This window comes from Megalobrama amblycephala, linkage group LG7 (genome assembly GCF_018812025.1).
Source record: "Megalobrama amblycephala isolate DHTTF-2021 linkage group LG7, ASM1881202v1, whole genome shotgun sequence".
Classification (NCBI taxonomy): domain Eukaryota; kingdom Metazoa; phylum Chordata; class Actinopteri; order Cypriniformes; family Xenocyprididae; genus Megalobrama; species Megalobrama amblycephala.
The window spans coordinates 46627239-46649449 of NC_063050.1; the positions used below are offsets into that span (position 1 = coordinate 46627239).

The following is a 22211-nucleotide window of genomic DNA, read 5'->3' on the forward strand; positions in this document are numbered from 1 at the left end:
GTGTGTGCATGTGTAAATTTGTCTACTAGAACAAACTTCCTTAATGTTATTTAACTGGAATCCAGTGTGCCCATGTAAAGAAAATGTAGGTCTACAAAAAACTTTTTTTTTTTTCATTTACTTCAATATGGCGGACAGGCAAATTGATGGAAAATGACTAATGAGATATCGTCAGAATTGGCATAAAACAAGGAATGAAATGACAGAGAAAACAAATTTTTAACGTTTTCAAGATATGTTTTTATCTTATATCTAGGTGGCACTGTGTTCAAAATTCTCAGGTACCTTCAAGACATGCAGTAAATAAATCCTTCCAAATTTGTCAACATGTCTAAGCATTTAAGAAATATCAGTTTATGTCAAATTTCAAAATGGCAGACAGGCAATTTGTCGGCTCCTGGCAAAATTTGTATCGATAGATTCGCCATGACCAAAGGAATCCGCAGACTTCAAGCTCTAATTTTCTGATAAACACTGAAAGTTATGAGCAAAAATAGACATTTTTTGATCTCATGACCTGTAGGTGGCGCCGTTCTAAAATGTCACATATACCCTCAGATCATGGTGTTGATTAATCTTACCGAGTTTCTTTTCGAAAGATCCAAGTTTGTACATAGCATCTAATCTGATTTTGGGCCAACATCGTTAACTTCACATCATAACTTTTTAACAAAAAGGAATATCAAAATTCTGACTGTAGATGTAATTAAACACCAACACTCCCAGTTTTGCTCAATTTAGCAAAGACATGAAATTAGGCTTGATAAGACAATGCTCTTTTAAACAAATACGTGCAAAAATAAGGTGAAAAAAAAAAAAATCTGAAAAATATATATTTTTTTCTCCCTTAAACAATAAAATGTCAACAATAGATTGTTTTAGGAAACTTTATTTTCCACATTATCCATTCATTTTTTTTCCAAAGTCATTTTCATTATGTTCAAAAACAAAAGCAAGTGCATGTTCTCTACATATTTTGCAGCATTACTCAAGAACTAGGCTATTGTACTTACACAGCCCTGAGATCATTACACTGGCATCATTTCATTACCCAGTCCAACAACAAGAAAACAAACAAGGAAAAGTGCAATTTCTGCCTTTTACTAGTACAACAGATTCTGAGTTCCTTTACTTTTTAAAGTAAAATAATAGGGTGGTAACCTACACCACCTGTAATTTACTATTGTTCCCGTTTCATTTCATAAATAGGTCAAGGATTGTAGATCTTCATTGATAAATGGCCTCTGAGAGAGAAATGGCAATTGAAAAGTAATGAATAGATAAGTAGTATCAGCCTTCAAGTTTTTAAAGTAAGTGCATTACAAGTGCATAGGACTGCACTGAGGTGTCCATGTGTCCATTCTAGATAAGATCTTTTTTTTTTTTTTTTTTTACTGTAAATTAACAGTTTTGAATGAGTTTTCATTCTAAAATATACAAATGAAAAGTTTCCTTGCCAAGCCATAATCGTGTTGAATTCATGTCCATGTTCAGTCATATCAACTCCATCTTCAAGATCTTAGGAAAAGTGGCAAATCTTTTTATGTATCAGCGGTCTTTCGTTTCATTCTAATGGCCATTAATGTAGTTTTCTCCGAGCGTTAAGACCATCTGTGTGGATCTGGCTTGCATCTGTCATAAAAACAACATTTTATTTAATATCTCAATATAACACTGATGTGATTGTACAATATAATGCTGGTTTAATTTAACCATCAACATGAAATGTCACTCATGACCCAATTTTACTTCCACAATTTGACATATTTCAATGTAAAAGAACATTTGATGATTTATAATATGGTGGGACTTTATTTATTGAATTTATCAGTTTTTGAAAATGAATCAGGCACAATAAGACCAGGAACATGTATTGCAGTAAATGGAGTCAATTTTGGTCTCATGTTGACACTACAAAACTGACATCATACAGTATAGTTTATGATGTCAAAAAAAATTATATTAAGAACTAAGAGGCCATTTACACGACACCGTTTTCAACTAAAACGAAAAACTTGTGTGTTTTGGCCATTCATTTACACGACAACTGTGTTTTGGGGGCCTGAAAATGCAAACATTTGAAAAGAGGATTCAAACTGCAAATTTTTGAAAATGATACTATTATCTTCTCCGTGTAAAAAACAAAAATGCGAATTTGTGAAAATGGTGACGTCATGTGCATGCGTCTTCAGCATGTAGTGTTTCTTTACAAAGTGACATCGCCATCTACTGGCCTGGCAGGAATAATACAGCATTTTTAGCCGTTTTTAGTACATAGTTGTTGTGTAAACGCACCCTAAATGTTTTTAATTAAACAGATTATGTACCTTGTATTAATCTGTCAACAACAACAAAAAATGTAATTATGTAATCAAGCTTGGCATGCATTATTGCTTAAACTTCAAATAAATTTAGAAAGCTAAACTATAAATAATAGTAAAGCAGGACCAAAAAAAAAAAAAGACACATAATGCAAGCAAACATCAAGACGAACACAATGAACAATGTGGGCATGTTTCAACGGTCCCTATGGGCTTTCCCAAAGGTGTGTAAATTTACCTAAACCAAAGAGCCATGGTGTTAAAGAATGAAGAGGAGCAGGAGAGGAAACAGGGACAGACAGAAGATGAAGCGTGCTAGAGCACAGCATGGAGTTACCTGAAATAGGAAAGAGAGGAGGAAGAAGAAGAAAACACCAGGATGACAAATGCAACATTACAGCGATGGAGCAAAATGCTTTAAACAACATCACACCAGAATTGTGCTTCAGCTCATCCATTCTATCCAATGCCCATGAAGACAAGAGTACAATACAGTGGGTACGGAAAGTATTCAGACCCCCTTAAATTTTTCACTCTTTGTTATATTGCAGCCATTTGCTAAAATCATTTAAGTTCATTTTTTTCCTCATTAATGTATACACAGCACCCCATATTGACAGAAAAACACAGAATTGTTGACATTTTTGCAGATTTATTAAAAAAGAAAAACTGAAATATCACATGGTCCTAAGTATTCAGACCCTTTGCTGTGACACTCATATATTTAACTCAGGTGCTGTCCATTTCTTCTGATCATCCTTGAGATGGTTCTACACCTTCATTTGAGTCCAGCTGTGTTTGATTATACTGATTGGACTTGATTAGGAAAGCCACACACCTGTCTATATAGGACCTTACAGCTCACAGTGCATGTCAGATCAAATGAGAATCATGAGGTCAAAGGAACTGCCTGAAGAGTTCAGAGACAGAATTGTGGCAAGGCACAGATCTGGCCAAGGTTACAAAAAAATTTCTGCTGCACTTATGGTTCCTAAGAGCACAGTGGCCTCCATAATCCTTAAATGGAAGATGTTTGGGACGACCAGAACCCTTCCTAGAGCTGGCCGTCCGGCCAAACTGAGCTATCGGGGGAGAAGAGCCTTAGTGAGAGAGGTAAAGAAGAACCCAAAGATCACTGTGGCTGAGCTCCAGAGATGCAGTCGGTAGATGGGAGAAAGTTGTAGAAAGTCAACCATCATTGCAGCCCTCCACCAGCTGGGGCTTTATGGCAGAGTGGCCCGATGGAAGCCTCTCCTCAGTGCAAGACACATGAAAGCCCGCATGGAGTTTGCCAAGATGGTGAGAAATAAGATTCTCTGGTCTGATGAGACCAAGATAGAACTTTCTGGCCTTAATTCTAAGCGGTATGTGTGGAGAAAACCAGGCACTGCTCATCACCTGTCCAATACAGTCCCAACAGTGAAGCATGGTGGTGGCAGCATCATGCTGTGGGGGTGTTTTTCAGCTGCAGGGACAGGACGACTGATTGCAATCGAGGGAAGGATGAATGCGGCCAAGTACAGGGATATCCTGGACGAAAACCTTCTCCAGAGTGCTCAGGACCTCAGACTGGGCCGAAGGTTTACCTTCCAACAAGACAATGACCCTAAGCACACAGCTAAAATAACGAAGGAGTGGCTTCACAACAACTCTGTGACTGTTCTTGTATGACCCAGCCAGAGCCCTGACTTAAACCCAATTGAGCATCTCTGGAGAGACCTAAAAATGGCTGTCCACCAACGTTTACCATCCAACCTGACAGAACTGGAGAGGATCTGCAAGGAGAAATGGCAGAGGATCCCCAAATCCAGGTGTGAAAAACTTGTTGCATCTTTCCCAAAAAAGACTCATGGCTGTATTAGATCAAAAGGGTGCTTCTGAAGGGTCTGAATACTTAGGACCATGTGACATTTCAGTTTTTCTTTTTTAATAAATTTGCAAAAATGTCAACAATTCTGTGTTTTTCTGTTAATATGGGGTGCTGTGTGTACATTAATGAGGGGAAAAAATGAACTTAAATGATTTTAGCAAATGGCTGCAATATAACAAAGAGTGAAAAATTTAAGGGGGTCTGAATACTTTCCATACCCACTGTATATGACAGAGATCTTCAATTTATCAAGCCCCTGTACATAGTTAAAGGTGAAGTGTATCATTTTTGAAAAGCTAAAATGGTTTTGGGAAATGGAAGATCAAGTCAAGTAACAGTAAAGCAGAAATATTAAGAGCATCACGCAAGTGTTTAAGAACCTGTTTGGAATCAATTCCATTTGGTCCAGCAATTAGAGCATAAACAGCACACTTCACCTTTAAATAAACAGAGATGATTCTTACCAAGTTTCCATGCTTATTTTCAGGTTCATTATCTGCTCACCGTGTGTGAGACCATGCTGGAAATTTCCAGGTGCTGGGCCAGGAAAAACAGCTCCTTTACAGGCCTGAGGCTGTCCAGGGATCTTGGTTCCAGGGCTCAGTCCTGGAAACGGGAGAGCATGCAAAGGCGCAAAGCTTGGTAAGACACCCGGCTGTACTGTGGTGGGATAGGAGGACGGAAGGAGAGATAGAGAAGGGGTGGGAAGCGCCGGGTTCCCACAGGAGATCTCACCAGCTGCCTAAAATACAAGCAATGAAAAATCTAAGTATTATACAATTTTGTTCAAATATAGACAAAACTTTTAAAACCTTAATGCTTCAGACAAATTCCTATTTGACTCCAAAGAAACTGGCTGACCGTTTTGGGAGTGTTGATCAAACTATTAAAAAAAATTTATAAAAAGTGACAGTAAAGATTGTTTTTTTTAAAAAAAATACTGTTCTTTTATACTTTCTATCAAAGAATGTTTAAAATAATGTGCCACTGTTTCCACAAAAATATTAAACAGCACAACTGTTCCCAAATTGTTAATAAAAAAAAAAAAAAAAAAAAAAGTTACTTCATCAGCATATAAGAATGATTTCTGAAGGATCATGTGACACTGAAGACTGGAGTAATGATGCTGAAAATTCAGCTTTGCCATCGCAGAAATAAATAAATTATTGTAAATTGTAATAATTTCACAATATTACTTTACTGTATAAAATAAATGCAGCCTTGGTTAGCATCTTGGTAAGAGACTCTTACCAAAAAAAATCTTACCATTTATTACCAATTATTTTCATAATTTATATTTTAATTTTTAGCACATATTCTATAACTGCTAAGTGGACAAATTTAACATGGTGTTTTCAGTTTGCTGACAGTTAGCATGACACAATTTGCCTGATAAGCTAGCATACCCATCGCAAGTTAAATAAGATAATATATTTATATTTTCCTCTTCAAATCATGAAGTTACATTTTCAGGATATGGTTAGATATAATAATAATAATAAAAAAAATTATATAATTTTTTATAAAAAAAAAAAAAAAAAATAGGACAATGTTAAAATGTAACATCCTATATTGGACATAGTTTATATTAAATATTAAGGATTTAGGAAGCATTTTGTATGACACCACAACTCATATGATGATCCACATCTAGTAAGCAACCAATATGTGTCTTTTTTTGTATTTTTCTTTAAGAGAACTCACTGCTGCCATAGAAACAGGGCTGTCTCCCATTGAGGTGGTAGTGAGCAGCCTGGCCACTCCCTGCACCACTGATGGACAGTCACTCTGAGCACCATCTGGGGGCGCCACCAGCGTCAGCTTTGGAGTCGCCTTCTCTCCAGCCTGGAGTCGCTTTGAATCCAAATCCATAGCAGACTTTGTCCAAATCATCTGGACCGATCCAGCACCCTCTGCGGTCACCGGACTTCTCTGAGTGCTGATATGATGGTTCTCATCTCTTCCCATCCCTTCCTTATAGGTCTGATTAGATGGATGGGTAGAGAAGCTGGCAGATGTTTGTGTGTTTGATGGTGTTTTGGCAGTGGTGCTCAGCGTTGCTGCAACTTCAAGTTGCATGCTTGCAGGTACACTCAGATGCTTGCGTTTCAGTGCTGGTGGGCCCTGAACTTCAGGGTTATTCTTACCGTCCTCTGGGACGGAGCTGACCTGTTCATTTATTGGATAAAGCAAGATTAAGAAACAAAAGTCTAACTATATTTTCCTAAAGAGTGCAACATTCAAGACAGGGGTTCTGATGTACCTTTTTTAGTTTTGTTGTACCTATTGGTTTCTTCCTTGCCCTGTAAAATGAAGAGAAGGGGTTTAACAACATGAACTTTGGTTAAGTTTAATTTACCAAAGAAGGTTCCACTTTGTTAATTTTTGTTAAAATTAGAAAATATAATGAACCTTTTTTTCTTTCAGAAACATTGACTAAATATCAAGGAAGTGTGTAGTAGTGTATAATCATACTTACACCACACCAGTGATGTGACCATGTGCTTTCCGGGTTTCTATAAGCAGAATCCTTTTGAGACAATGAGAGAAATTCAGCAGAAACTCACCATTCTGAAGGAATTATTATTATTATTATTATTATTATTATTATTATTATTATTATTATTATTATAGATACACACACGCACATACACTACCGTTCAAAAGTTTGGCATCGGTACGTTTTTTTTTTCTTTCAGCAAGCACACATTAAATTGATCAAATGTGACAGTAAAGACATAATGTTACAAAAACTATTTTAAATAAATGCTGTTCTTTTGAACTTTCTAAGTTCTTTCTAATTTCAATGTCTTAATGATTTGATTTGCATACCTGGATTGCATCCATCCTTTAGGCCACAGTGGTTTAACATCAGACTCCAGGAATGCTTTCAGATACTCCTCCAAACTAGAGCTTGCGGGCGACTCAGAATCATAAATCATCATCTTCATATTGACAAGCTCACACAGAAACTCCCTGTAATAGAGTGACAGTTTTGGATACAGGTGCTCAAAGCTTACATAATTAAAGGTGCCCTAGATTCAAAAATTGAGTTTACCTTGGCATAGTTAAATAACAAGAGTTCAGTACATGGAAAAGACATACAGTAAGTCTCAAACCCCATTGTTTCCTCCTTCTTATATAAATCTCATTTGTTTAAACGACCTCCGAAGAACAGGCGAATCTCAACATAACACCGACTGTTACGTAACAGTCGGGGTGTACGCCCCAATATTTGCATAATGCCAGCCCATGTTCAAGGGATTACACAAGCCAGTATTAACGTCTGGAGCTGCACACAGCCGAATCATCAGACTAGGTAAGCAAGAACAACAGCGAAAAATGGCAGATGGAGCAATAATAACTGACATAATCAATGATAGCATGATATTTTTACTGATATTTGTAAATTGTCTTTCTAAATGTTTCATTAGCATGTTGCTAATGTACTGTTAAATGAGGTTAAAGTTACCATCATTTCTTACTGTATTCGCGGAGACAAGAGCCGTCGCTATTTTCATTTTTTAAACACTTGCAGTCTGTATAATGCATAAACACAACTTCATTCTTTATAAATCTCTCCAACAGTGTAGCATTAGCCGTTAGCCACGGAGCACAGCCTCAAATTCACTCAGAATAAAACGTTAACATCCAAATAAATACTTTACTCACATAATTCGAAGCATGCATACAGCATGCATGACGAACATCTTGTAAAGATCCATTTGAGGGTTATATTAGCTGTGTGAACTTTGTAAGTGTGCTGTAATATAATCGAGAGCTCGTGTGGCAGGGAGCACACGATTTAAGGGGGCGGCGCCGAGTGTAAATCAGTGTATAGTTAATGATGCCCCAAAATAGGCAGTTAAAAAAATTAATTTAAAAAAATCTATGGGGTATTTTGAGCTGAAACTTCACAGACACATTCAGGAGACACCTTAGACTTATATAACATCTTGTGAAAAAGCATTCTTGGGCACCTTTAAATGATTTTGTCACAAAATTTGATATTCAATAGATTATTAGAGTATTTGATGAAAAGTACATAGAACTCTTTTTTTCTATCATTTACTAGTATCTACCAAGAACTTTTAATCAGTGTTGGGGGTGTGCATTACATGTAATGCAAGTTATGTAATCAGATTACTTTTTAAGTAACTAGTAAAGTAACGCATTACTGTTGAATTTACAACAAAATATCAGTTACTTTTTTAAATAAGTCATGCAAGATATTTTGTTTTCCAAATTATTGACTGACAGCTCGCCTTTCCCCATGTTGAGAAAAATCGAGAGTAAGTGCAGAGGTGTTTTATGCACTGTGTAAACATAATGGTTATTCTAGACTAGTTCTAGACTAAATGTGAGCATACATTTATTCATTTACATCTCCTGCATCCTATTCTTCTGTATTCCAGAATGGAAGCACAGCTGAAAGACTTGTTTGTTTGAACTGCGCCCTCTATTGTACAGACGTGAATTTGCATTTCCTTAAACCTGAGGCTTATTCATTTCACTTTTGGTGTAAAATGGCCGTTACGTTTGCCAAAAATAGAACTTTTTTGTTGTTATAAAAATGAACAAACAAACAGGCCAGCCCTGATGAGAAAAAGTAACGCAAATATAAAGTAACGCATTATTTTCCATACAAAAAGTAACTAAGTAATGCAATTAGTTACTTTTTTAGGGAGTAACACAATACTGTAATGCATTCATTTTAAAAGTATCTTTCCCCAACACTGCTTTTAATAATCATGCACACACACACACACACACACACACACACGAGACCAGACCTGATCTCTTCATTCCATCTGAATCTCTTGCGAGGCCCAAACACTCGTTTTCCACTCCTCTCCTCTTCTTCCTCATCGGAACCATCAATCGCCCTCTCTTTCTCAGCCTCAAGCCTTGACACAAAAAATAACATTAAAAAAACTAAAATAAATAAACAAACCTGAGGTTGTATTCTAACAGAAAATTGCAGATCAATTAATATGTCAGTGAATGTACAGTGATACAGTAAAAGTGATCAAGGTATCACACGTTAAAAATGACTGATTACTTGGCAGCTCTGGCTTCAGAGTGAGCTTGGCAGTGATTCTGGAAACGGGTGATCTGTTCTGGCATGGACCTGGCCACTGCATCCTCCAACTTCTTCAGCAGCTCCTGCAGCTGTTCATCCTATAAGACACATGACTGGCACATTCAGCTTACAGAAACATTAAACTGGATTTATGCATATATGTAAATGCATTGTGGTTCTAAATGCATCGTGTTTCCTTCTGGAGCATCAGTGAATGTTTCAACCTTTTTTAATAGTTGTGTTTGAGTCCCTCAATTGATCTCAAAATCATACAGTCATTGCTGGAAAGGGTTCAAATATGCAAAAGATGAAGGACCTGGAGGATTTTTCTGAAGAACAGTGGGCATTTTATCTGCTCTGGACAAACAAGTGACTCATGAACAACTATCACAAAACAAACAAACAAAAAACAGCCATGGATCATTCAGGTAACAACACAGTATTAACTCTCTGGGGTCTGAGGATTTTTGGGGCCCTGGAGAAGTTTTGACATGCCCTGACATTTGTGCTTTTTTCAGTTGTTCATAAACATATTAATGACAAAAGTGTAATTACACTGTATTCAGCAAAAACTAGGCTACAATAATCAAGCTACAATACAACAGTTTATAATCAAGGGTATATAAACTTTTTAACAGGGTAATTTTTATAAATTCAACTTTTATTTTGCCTTGTGGACTATATGTAAATCTTATCTTATTCAGGACAGTACTATATAAATAAATAAAATGCATTTAGTTATTTTGTTAAAATAATGAACATTTTGCAGATTTTGCAAGGTGTATATAAACTTTTGAACACGACTATATACACTGTATAAATACAAGATGTAAACATCTGTTACAAATGGTAGACATCGTTAACAGAATCTGTAGTTACAATTATGAATATGGGGTGCTAAAATAAACTTGTATTTTATATGTACAATAAGCAGAATAATTGCAACAAAAAGAAAAAAATTTGGAGATAAGGTTAGAAAGCATAAAGCTTGTGGTGTTAAAAAAAATAAAAAATTACTTTCAAGTGATTCGTTACAAAAGTGCATCAAATATGCTAAACACGGAAGCTGGAAAGCGCTAGAACGGTTCTCATGCATGCACATATGAGCTTCTTCTTTTCCTTTTAAAGTAATAGCTCACTCAAATGAAAATTCTGTCATTATTTACTGTTCCAAACCTGTAAGACTTTAGGCTTTTATTCACATATAAACATTGATCAGCGTACATAAACAGAAGCTCAACCGGATCTGCTTGACATGCGAGAACAAACCTCATTGGTTCTAGCGGATGCTCAAACGTGCTGCGTAACACAAGAATGAACCTCACTGGTTCTTGCATGTCAAGCAAACATGCTTGAGCTTCCATGTACCTCAACTGATGTGTGCATAGATGAACGTTTACAAAAACTTTTCAGAAAAATTTGGACTAAACTATACTACTTTTCTGAACCTTGAATGTCGTAATTTCATTGCTTTCTATTGAAGATTAAAAAAAAAAAACCTCTCGGATTTCATCAAAAATACCTTAATTTGTGTTCTGAAGATGAACGAAGGTCTTATGGGTTTAGAACAACATGAGGGTGAGTACTTAATGACAAAAATTTTATTTTTGGGTGAACTAACCCTTTAATGCTGGTTGGCAACCCCACCTGAAGGTGCATTTTCCGCCACCTATTGCGCGACACCTGCGTTACAGCTAGGGTTGCCAACTTCTGGAAAGGAAAATAAGGGACAATCGTGGTTCTTTACAGGAAAATAAGGGACAGAATAAGGGACACTCAAAATATTTGTATTATACCACACAGTGTATGTCATTTCACAATCTGCAGTTAAGTATGTGTATAAAAGATGTATAAAAGGTTCTCAGACATAAACACATTTGTGTAAATGTGTGTCAAAATGAACTAAATTTCAGAAACTTTCCCTGCTCAAATTTTTGATTTTCTTTTTTCTTTTTTCTAAAAAAAGACAAACATAAATCAAGAAGAAAGCCAAAATATTAAATGTAATGGATGTACATTTACTGAGTAATCCAATATTTTGTAGAGGAGGGTCAGAATTACAATGGGGGGTAAAATGACTTTAGAACAACATATTTTACACAGAGACTGGTAGGACTGTTGACGTTAGCAATCTTTGTTGCATTATATGCCAACAGTTCAAAAATGGCAAAAAGCACTTCTTGTGTTTTTCGCTCAAAGTTTGCATTTCTGTAACTCATATTACAGAAATCCTTTTAGATTATAATTCTTAAACTTTTCTTTTCTTAATTTTTAAGTCCCAATATGGTTAATTTCCAGAGAAAGGGATCTCAGTGCACTTCCAATAGTGAAAATTGAAACTATAAATGTATCTCGTTTTTTTCTATCAACACAATTGGACATTCCTGTCTGAGTGCCATAAATAGTATTTTTTTAAGTTTGTGTACCTGTAATTCTAAAAGTATTAAAGATATCTCAATATCAGTCTATATTCTCATTCATAATAAACTTTTCTAGGCCCTATACGTTTCAGTCCCATATAATGTGGCTCCATGTTCAAATTGTTGAATTTGACCCATTTTCTATATATATAGCTACACCAATGGATATTAAACATCAACCTCTATTCAACATCATAAACCATAAACAGCAACAGCAATAACAACAACAACAACAACAACAACAACAACAACAACAACAACAACAAAAAAATGTCAGCAAGATAGGCCTACATAGATTGCATAAAATTTGAAAGCATAATAACTGAACATCTTTAAAATTTCATCCAATAAAGCATTTTTTTAAACAATGGTACTTAAAAGTTTGAACTAAATGTTGTTGCAACCATGTATGAATAAATAAAAATGAATATTTTTTAATTAAAGAGAAGTAGAGAATTATGGGCTGCTTTTGGTGCTTGAGACTTTATTTTATGTTTCAATAATGAGGTCCAAGCTACTTAAATGAGCGTAACATGTTTTTTTTCTCTATTTAACAACACTAGCAATAGTGAAAGACCACTTCCCTTTTTGATCACGTCTTCCCTCAGGGAGATTGCATGTTTTCTTGAGTGGCTGAATGCTGAAATCAAACCACGAACAGTGAAAGGGATTTGCCGTTACCACAAGACCCGCTCGCTGTGAAGCCGGCAGAGGAGTCTGCTTGGTCTTAAAGCCTTCCGTGAATGGCTATGTTGTCAAATTTGTCTCAAAGGAATGATTAATTCTCAAATTAAAACGCATGCCTGAGAATACGGGACAAACTGCGTCCCGTATGCCTTTCATACGGAACGCGTCTTTGATGCCTTAAATACGGGACGATTCCGTATTATACAGAACGGTTGGCAACCCTGGTTACAGCTGACGTAAAATAAAGGATCGGGCTTAGGATAGCAGATATCGATGAGATGGGGATTTTTGCTATGTTGAGGTGTCAAGCAGTTTTATAAGTTTACAGACCTGCTGTAGATTGTGGAGTTTTTTGGCTCTTTTAACCAGAGTGCCTTTGCTGCAGGACAGCTGTGATGCCAAGTAGGAGAAGATTCTGGAGCGTACTTTCCCACTAAGCTGTTTGGAGTTCACCTCCAAACTGAACATACAAAGAGAAAGAATCAATATAAGACAATAAATTGATTTAAACTACAATCAGTGCAATACAATAAAGATGTTACCTGTTGAATAATAAATCATGTAATGTAACTTACTCTAGTAAAACACTGTTGAGCTCTGAAGACAAAATCTCCATCTTATTTTGTCCTTCAATTGTCTTGACAGCCTAAAGAACAAAATAACTCATGTATACCCGCAAACTCTTGTCTGATCCTCTAAAGCCATAAAATCAAACAATACCTGGGAAAGTTGCTTAATGTGTTGCTCTAATGTAGGTGGCAGTCCATCTGGGAGTAATGTGGGTGGCTTCTCAGTGACGGATGCAACCAGAGCCTCTCCGTTCTCTTCCAGGCTTGGAGAGCAGATGTTCTGCGGCTCCCCCAAGAGCCCATCTAAGTCAAAGTCTTGCTCTGCTGCTTTGACTGCCTGAAGGAGGTCGTCTGCACTGGCAGAACCAATGAGTGTGAGAAGAGGGTCAGATGATATGGGTGGCTCTTGAACCTCAGCTTGCATGGTGGGACCAGTGTCGTTGAGAGCATTGAACATCTGCAGCTGCTGAAGCTTTTCCTTATGGAACTTCTTTAGCATCTTATCAATGCTTAGCGGCTTCTTGTTTTTCTTCTTCTTTGCAGGTGATTTGTCTGGTGGGGTGCTGAGAAGGAAACCAGAAGAGGGAACAATGAGGGCATTTGAGAAAGAATCAGTGGAAACCTTGTTCCTAAAGGAGGTTGTGAAAAAAAATTATGTTTTCTTAACAGTAAACATTGTTCAACTAAATTGATCACCGGAGCAGTAAAAACCTCTTCCTGGCTTCCTCCTCTTCCTTCTTAGCAAGCATGTCATCTTCTCTCTTTTTCTTCCCCATCTTCTTGTCTTTGCCTTGCTTAAGCTTTCGTTTCTGAGCGAGGAATCAGACCAATCGAGATAATGTATGTTGACAAATGGAAATGCTCATATATTGAACAATTTTGCTAATCTGAAGAAAACAAGCTGTTTTTTGCAAGACAGTGGGTACAAAACAGACGTAAGGGTCGTCAAATGTGTTTACGCACCTTGGCTTTAAAAGCATTGTCCTCAAAATCATTCTGGTTATCTCCCTCATCAGAGGCTGGCCTGAACTGGAGAGTTCCAGAGTTGATGTAGAAGCCTCCATATCTGGTGGTGAGACAAGCTGGGACGAGCTCATCATACTGTGACATGCAGTGGCAGCAGAGAAAAAGACGACTTGAGTAAAACATGCACGTGATCTATAAGGGGAATAATCTGATAAAGGTGGTTTTAGCATCTGGCCTGAACTCACAGCCTCAGAGTTATCAATGAATGAATCAGATTCATCGTAACCAAAGCCTATATCCACCAGGTCCTGTAATCTGTCTTTTTTTCTTTTGCCAGCTTCACCCTAAAAAAAAAGGCAGATATTCATGTAGTTGAAATAAAACTTAAATAACACCACCTCTATAGTTTTTTCCCCCAAAATAAAAATACTAAGTTTCACATAATTATAATACATAAATCATGCTGTCTAATTCCACCTTCAATTAAGGCAGTCTTGGATATTGTTTTGCATTTTGACTCTTGATATTTACTTGTCTCGACATAACTATGAAACCCAGCTTTAATTCGCTAATATAGACATAGACTTACTTGTGATGAAGCTAGAAATATAACATCTTGGCAGAAATCATACGCACATATTTCGCTTCAAACTTTCTTGCAAGTGCCTCCAGTTCATCTCTCTCCCTGTCCTCCACCAATTCATCTAATGTTTGTAGTTTCTTTTTCTCAGTGGTTTCCTTAAAATGAGAGAGAGAGAGAGAGAGAAAAAAGACCAGATACCAGTGATTTTCCTAAATTCACCAGTACTGGTTTAATCCTCACTCAAATTGCAACACTTGTTTAAAACAATTAATAATATTTTTGAGTAATATGGGTAAAATAAATGTAAACATTGCTGAACTCATAGCAAAAGTTCTGGTAGGAATTAAATATATAACAGTCACAACTTTTTAAATTTAAACAACATAGTCAATGCTTTCTTTGACACCATTGTTAACACTTTTAGATCAAATGTAGTACTTTTCCAATCAAATATTTAAACTATGTCTTTTTTTCTAAATTCCTAAAATGTTTAGGGATTGAAAATGATTAAATATAAACTCAAAGCATATACAGCTCTGGAAAAAATTAAGAGAACACTGCAAAATTAGCAGTTTCTATGGATTTATTATTTATATGGATCTGTTTGAGTAAAATGAACATTTTTGATTCATTCTACAAACTATTGACAACACATCTTACAAATTTCAAATTAAGACATTAAGTCATTAAGTCGTTTAGGGCACTTATTTGCAGAAAATGACAACTGGTCAAAATAACTTAAAAAGATGCCATGTTTTGAGACCTTGAATAACGCAAAGAAAACCAGTTTATATTCATTTTTAAACAACACAATACTAATGTTTAACTTAGGAAGAGTTCAGAAATCAATATTTGGTGGAATAACCCTGATTTCTAATCACAGCTTTCATGCGTCTTGGCATGCTCCCTATCAGTCGATCACATTGCTGTTGGCCGACTTTATGCCACTCCTGGTGAAAAAATTCAAACAGCTTGGCTCTATTTAATGGCTGGTGACCCTCTTGTAGACATTTTTCAGGTTTTCAGTGGGGTTCAGGTCTGGAGATTGGGCTGGCCGTGACAGGGTCTTGATCTGGTGGTCCTCCATCCACACCTTAATTAGCTTGGCTGTGTGGATTGGAGCATTGTCCTGCATGAAAAAACAATCCTTCAAGTTGGGGAACATTGTCAGAGCAGAAGGAAGCATGTTTTCTTTCAGGATAATCTTGTACATGGCTTGAGTTATGCATCCTTTGCAAAGACCTATCTGCACGATTCTAGCCTTACTGAAGAACCACCAGATCATCACCAATCCTCCACCAAATTACATAGTGTGTGCGAGAAACTGTGGGACGTAGGCCTCTCCAGGTCACTGTCTAACTATTAGAGGAAAATGCTGAAAACTGGACTCATCAGAGAAGATCAGAATCGGGCAGATCTGTCTTTGTGAAGGACACGTGACGTGACTCAAGCCGCGTACAAGGTTATCCTGGAAGAAAACATGCTTCCTTGGATTTTCGTGCAGGACAGTGCTCCAATCCACACATCCCCAGGCCAATCAAGTTGTGGATGAAGGACCACCAGTCCCTGTCATGGCCATCACAATCTCCAGACCTGAACCCCACTGAAAACCTCTGGAATGTAAGCAAGAGGGTCAACAGCCATTAAATAAAGCCAAGCTGTTTGAATTTTTTCGCCAGGAGTGGCATTAAGTCACCCAACAGCAATGTGATCGACTGATAGGGAGCATGCCAAGACGCATGAATGTTGTGATTGGAAATCAAGGTTATTCCACCAAATATTGATTTCTGAACCCTTCCTAAGTTAAAACATTAGTATTGTGTTGTTTAACCCTTATAGGGTCTTTGGGGTCTTTTTGGACCCCAAATGACGTTTGCTAAAATTAAAAAATATATATATTCTCTTTGTCCAAATGGCATGAAACTTTGTACAGTGGTTAACACTTTCTAGATCTACAAATAATAATAAAAATTGGAGTGATATCTTGTTTTTATGTTAGTGTAAAAAAAAGTCACATTCAGGGACTTTGGGGTCTCCAGAGACCCCAGGCAACAAAATGTAATTTTGTAACAAAATAATTGTTTTTTTAAAAACAAATGTAATTTTACTTTGTTTATTAATGTTTTTACTTCATATTTGTGCAGTTTTTGGAGGATTTGTCATATCTTTTAAATTTCTATAAATAAATAAAAAATATTTTGTTAAATGGGTTTTTATACAAAAACAGCTTTTTATGTAAAATTCACTTTATAAAAGACCCACATTTTGCCCATCTTTTGGAAAATGCAGTTTTAAAAGTAAAAAAAAAAAAAATATCACACTAAACCACATCAAATTATCCATGCTATCCCCATGAATAAAAGTTACAAATGTGGGTCTTTTATAAAGTGAATTTTACATAAAAAGCTGTTTTTGTATAAAAAACCTACTGTAAAATATATTTTTAATTTATTTATATACATTTAAAATAAATATGATAAATCCTCCAAAAATGGCACAAATGTGGAGTAAAAACATTAATAAACAGAGTAAAATTACATTTGTTTAAAAATATATATTTTGTTAAAAAATTACATTTTGTTGCCTGGGGTCTCTGGAGACCCCAAAGATCCTGTGTACACACCTCAAACGAAGACTGCACAAGGGTTAAAAATTAATATAAATTAGTTTTATTTGCATTATTCGAGGTCTGAAAACATGGCATCTTTTTTCTTTATTTTGACCAGTTGTCATTTTCTGCAAATAAATGCTCTAAATGACAATATTTTTATTTGAAATTTGAAAGAAATGTTGTCAACGGTTTGTAGAATAAATAAAATTTTGTAATTTTATTCAACCAAATAAATCCAGAGAAACTGCTAATTTAGCAGTTCTGGCAAACGTCTGTATAACAGTGTTTAAATTTAGCTTTTAGCAAGAATAAAAATCAGAAAACACATTAATGTCATTGCTTGTTTACCTTTGCGCTGATCAAATCCGGGTAGCAAAACTCCGGGCAGCGTTGTTCATCCGGCTCGAAGAGTTTTAATTCCACTCTCGTTGCAGCATGCTGAAGTGGTGGCGATGCGACCGCTTGCGTTGGCACAAGTAAACCCTGTTTGACAGGCTGGTCACTGGCATTGGGGACAGGAGGGACGGCGGGAAGAGGAAAGTGAGCATTGCTTGAGATTGCGGTGAGATGAATTCTTCGTGGTGCAGCCATTGCTCAGACCGATGGCAACGATCCACGATTCTCCCCGAACAGGTGCGCGTTTGGTTGATTAATTATGAACCTGTGAAGCCAATTGAAGGAAGTGTCATTTTCCTGCCTTAAAAGGGAAGCTGGGTAAGCAGCGCTTCGCAATTATGCCCTTGGAGGTCCACACTGCACAATTTTAACGTCTCAGCTAACATAACCGTTTCAGTCCTTGGTAACGACTAAAGGAAAACACCGCTTAACTTTAACTTAACTTTGAGACAGTTGTATTTGTACAGCAGACGTTTATTACGTGAAAATACCTAACTCAAGTCGACGTAAAACGTCAGTAGCCTATACAAGTTATGAAATCAAAACCTGACATAACTGTAACGTCTTTAGTTTTTTTTTTTTTTTTAATGATTCAAAAACGTAGTAAAATAGAAAAAAAATACAACCACGTCACACTACAACGTTTGTAGAGCGTTTTTTTGTTCTTTTAAGTTTTTGCAATTGTAAATTTTATTTACCAAAAGACAGTGCCTAGGCCTAAATCGTTTAAAACTGAAGGAAGACACTTTCACCTCTCGAGAATAAAAAGGAGCTCTGATAATAGGCTATTCCTATGCCATAGCCTATAACTTTAATTCAAACCTGCGCGTGAGTTATTAAATAATATAGAGACAAGCCGAAGTGTCATTTGTCTATATTCTTCTGATTGACGGATGTAGGCCTACGTGGCAAAACATTTTCATGACGGCGTATGTAATTTCAGGTTGAAAGTGTAGTTCTTTCTTAAAACGTCGCAATGTATGCAACTGCAGAGAGCAATGATTTATCTGTCATACGATAACAAACCTCGCCACAACATGATAGCCTGCTTTCTCAGACAGGGCTTCAAGATTAAAGGGATAGTTCACCCAAAAATGAAAATTCTGTCATTTACTCACCATCAAGTAGTTCTAAACCTGTATAAATGTCTTTGTTCTGCTGTAGGCCTACACAAAGGGAGATATTTGGAAGAATGTTTGTAACTGAGCAGATCTCGCCCCCCCATTGACTACCATAGAAGGGAAAAAAAAAATACTATGGTAGTCAATGGTGGGCGAGATCTGCTCAGTTACAAACATTCTTCCAAATATCTCCCTTTGTGTAGGCCTACAGCAGAACAAAGACATTTATACAGGTTTAGAACTACTTGATGGTGAGTAAATGACAGAATTTTCATTTTTGGGTGAACTATCCCTTTAATCTAGGATTAGGCCTTAGTTCAATAATTTAAAGGGTTGGTTCACCCAAAAATGAAAATTCTGTCATTTATTACTTACCCTCATGCCGTTCCACACCTGTAAGACCTTCATTAATCTTCGGAACACAAATTAAGATATTTTAGTTGAAATCCGATAGCTCCGTGAGGCCTCCATAGGGAGCAATGGAAACTTCCTCTCTCAAGATCCATAAAGGTACTAAAACATATTTTTTTTACTTGTGAGTACAGTGGTTCAATATTAATATTATAAAGTGACAAGAATATTTTTGGAGTGCCAAAAAAACGACTTATTTAGTGATGGCCGATTTCAAAACACTGCTTCAGGAAGATTCGGAGCATAAATGAATCAGTGTATCGAATCATGATTCAGATTGCGCGTCAAAATGCCAACAGCTGAAATCACGTGACTTTGGCGCTCCGAACAGCAGATTCGATACACTGATTCATCTGTGCTCCGAATCTTCCTGAAGCATTGTTTAGAAATTGGCCATCACTAAATAAGTCGTTATTTTGTTTTTTTTGGCGCTTTATAATATTAATACTGAACCACTGTACTCGCATGAACTGATTTAAATTTGTTTTTAGTACCTTTATGGATCTTGAGAGAGGAAGTGTCCATTGCTCCCTATGGAGGCCTCACGGAGCCATCGGATTTCAACTAAAATATCTTAATTTGTGTTCTGAAGATTAATGAAGGTTTTACGGGTGTGGAACGACATGAGGGTAAGTAATAAATGACAGAATTTTCATTTTTGGGTGAACTAACCCTTTAATTCCTAGGACATGTAAAGGGTTAGTTCACCAAAAAAAAAAATGAAAATGTCATTTATTACTTACACTCATATCATTCTACACCCTTAAGACCTCTGTTCATCTTTGGAACACAAATTAAGATATTTTTGATGAAATCTGATGGCTCAGTGAGGCCTCTATTGCCAGCAATGTCACTGCACCTCTCAAGATCCAGAAAGGTACTCAAAAAAAAAAAAAAAACAGTTCATGTGAATACAGTGGTTCTACAATAATATTATAAAGCAACGAGATTACTTTTTTTGCACAAAAAAACAACTTTTCAACAATATCTAGTGATGGGCGATTTCAAAACACTGCTTCGTGAAGCTTTACGAATCTTTTGTTTCGAATCAGTGGTTCAGATCGCATATCAAACTGCCAAACTGCTGAAATCAAGTGACTTTGGCGCTCTGAACAACTGATTCGAAACAAAAGATTCAAAGAAGCTTCGAAGCAGTGTTTTGAAATCGCCCATCACTAGATATTGTTGAAAAGTTATTTTGTTTATTTGGTGCACAAAAAATATTCTCATCACTTTATAATAAGATAGAACCACTAGAAATCACATGAACTGTTTTAAATGTTTTGAGTACCTTTCTGGATCTTGAGAAGTTCGGTGACATTGCTGGCGATAGAGGCCTCACTGAGCCATCGGATTTCATCAAAAATATCTTAATTTGTGTTACGAAGATGAACGAAGGTCTTAAGGGTGTAGAACGACATGAGGGTGAGTAATAAATGACATTATTTTAATTTTTGGGTGAACTAACCCTTTAAGTAGCTTTTATAAACATGCCTATATATAGGCCTATAATATATTTTACTGGCATACATATTAAGACAAAACTATGGCAATCCATATTTTAAGATATGTCTACAAGGCGCTTTCAGATGAAACCGCTCAAACATGCATTTTAGTTGGGGACTATAGGCTTAAACCTTGTCTTTGAAACCAGGGGAAAACATTTTAGAGATTGCTTGCTGGCTCTTACGTTTACTACAAAAAAAAAAAAGGGTGTAATTATACAATGATGACCACAAATTAACCATGAGTTTTGCTACACTAACCATAGTTTACCATTTGTATAACCACAGTTTTACTACAAGGAGCTACCATGGTTAATCCAACAAAAAACATGGTTACTGTAATAAAACCGGTTCATTTTTTTGTAAGAGGGGGAGGGGAGCAAAAGGGAGGATATTTGTGTGTTTGATTGGGGAGACATACAAAATGTCTCCAGCAACCGGTTTGTGAACTACTGCTATTTCTGAAGAAACCTCTAGAAATAAAACATACCACAGATGCTCATCCATGTCATGTAATGGTGAATCGTTGATATGCTGTTTTGCACGGCATGTTCTGAAGTCTCCAGCAGCCAATCTCTTCGTGAAAGCGTTCGGCTGAGGGCTTTCATTCTATCTCCGCGGCCCTCGGTGAAGCGCGTAGCCGTCGTCACGCCGACAGTCGAACACTCTCCATAAAGAACTCGCTCGAGTTATCATGGCAATGGAGGATTATTGTTTTCAGATGCAGAGCGCAAATAGGAGACAGACAGGCTTTATCTCTAATATGGATTGATCGATGGCTCGCTTTATCAATCAGAAGACTTTCTATTCGATCAAATGTTGACGATACTGGTAGCGATACATATTTACTAGACAAATTTCATCACTGATATGGACACCCACAACTATTTCCAAAATCACAGTTCACTGTTCTCATTGGACGGAACACAGCCTCGCCATTTTAGTCGTCATCATCCTGCGCCTTACTTACTTTTTCATTATGAAATGATTATTGTAGTGCGTGTATGTAGTCTCCCGTTGTTACTGTGGTTCAGCTGATGGATACAAACAGGTAAGGTTAAAGAGCGATAGCCTACTTAACAGTGTTACTGTAAATATTACGTTTTATATGACATCCTCCTTTTCTCATTTAACATAAATTTTATTATATAAATGTCGTGACCAACACGGCATTGTACATCGCTTTTAACCCAACAGTTAGCTTTGATTTTGTAATATCCACTATTATTGTACAAAAAGAACGGTCCGCCATGGTGCTGTCCATGGTGCTGAATGAATTCTGTATGCTTACGTAGGCTACTGACGTAGAAAGGCTAAATACTTACGGACGAGTCTTTCAAATACATTCACGGCAAGTGTAATGATATGCACTGCAATTATATTATGTATTTGTATGTGATATTTTGTTTCTGCTTAGTGTTTGAGGAGGTTATATGGTCTGCCTAAGCTACTTTTCGCCCAAATAGTAGAGTTTTTAGAAGGCTGTTCTAGTCAAATAATACGATTTGAATAAAATGAAGAATTTGACTTTCATGTTACTTTAAGAAACACTTTCAGTTTCAAGCCTCTGTTGGATGTAAAGTTGACCACTAGATGGCAGCAGATTTCTTAAAACTTAAGGTAATGAGTGTTAATCAAGTCAGTGCGGTCACATTACTTTTGGCATTT

General features: G+C 36.6%; 1 protein-coding gene across 4 annotated transcripts; it reads right to left on the minus strand.

The window, feature by feature from the left end:
* Window positions 1-1539: 1539 nt before the first annotated feature.
* ubn1 (ubinuclein 1) lies at window positions 1540-21888 on the minus strand. Of its 4 annotated transcripts, XM_048197801.1 has the most exons (18): window positions 21034-21888; window positions 17459-17771; window positions 14553-14654; window positions 14162-14260; window positions 13914-14051; window positions 13647-13759; window positions 13102-13513; window positions 12957-13027; window positions 12712-12841; window positions 9254-9372; window positions 8985-9098; window positions 7024-7167; window positions 6671-6721; window positions 6455-6494; window positions 5896-6360; window positions 4696-4933; window positions 2560-2658; window positions 1540-1632 (listed from the first exon to the last, which is right to left on the minus strand). In XM_048197801.1, the coding sequence occupies exons 2-18, from the start codon at window positions 17699-17701 to the stop codon at window positions 1580-1582; spliced, it is 2631 nt and encodes an 876-aa protein (XP_048053758.1). In that variant the 5' UTR covers window positions 17702-17771; window positions 21034-21888; the 3' UTR covers window positions 1540-1579. The 4 variants fall into 4 exon arrangements, with proteins under 4 accessions (XP_048053758.1, XP_048053760.1, XP_048053757.1 ...); XM_048197803.1 differs by lacking the exon at window positions 21034-21888 and having other exon boundaries at window positions 13662-13759; window positions 17459-17948; XM_048197800.1 differs by lacking the exon at window positions 21034-21888 and having other exon boundaries at window positions 17459-17948.
* Window positions 21889-22211: the final 323 nt, after the last annotated feature.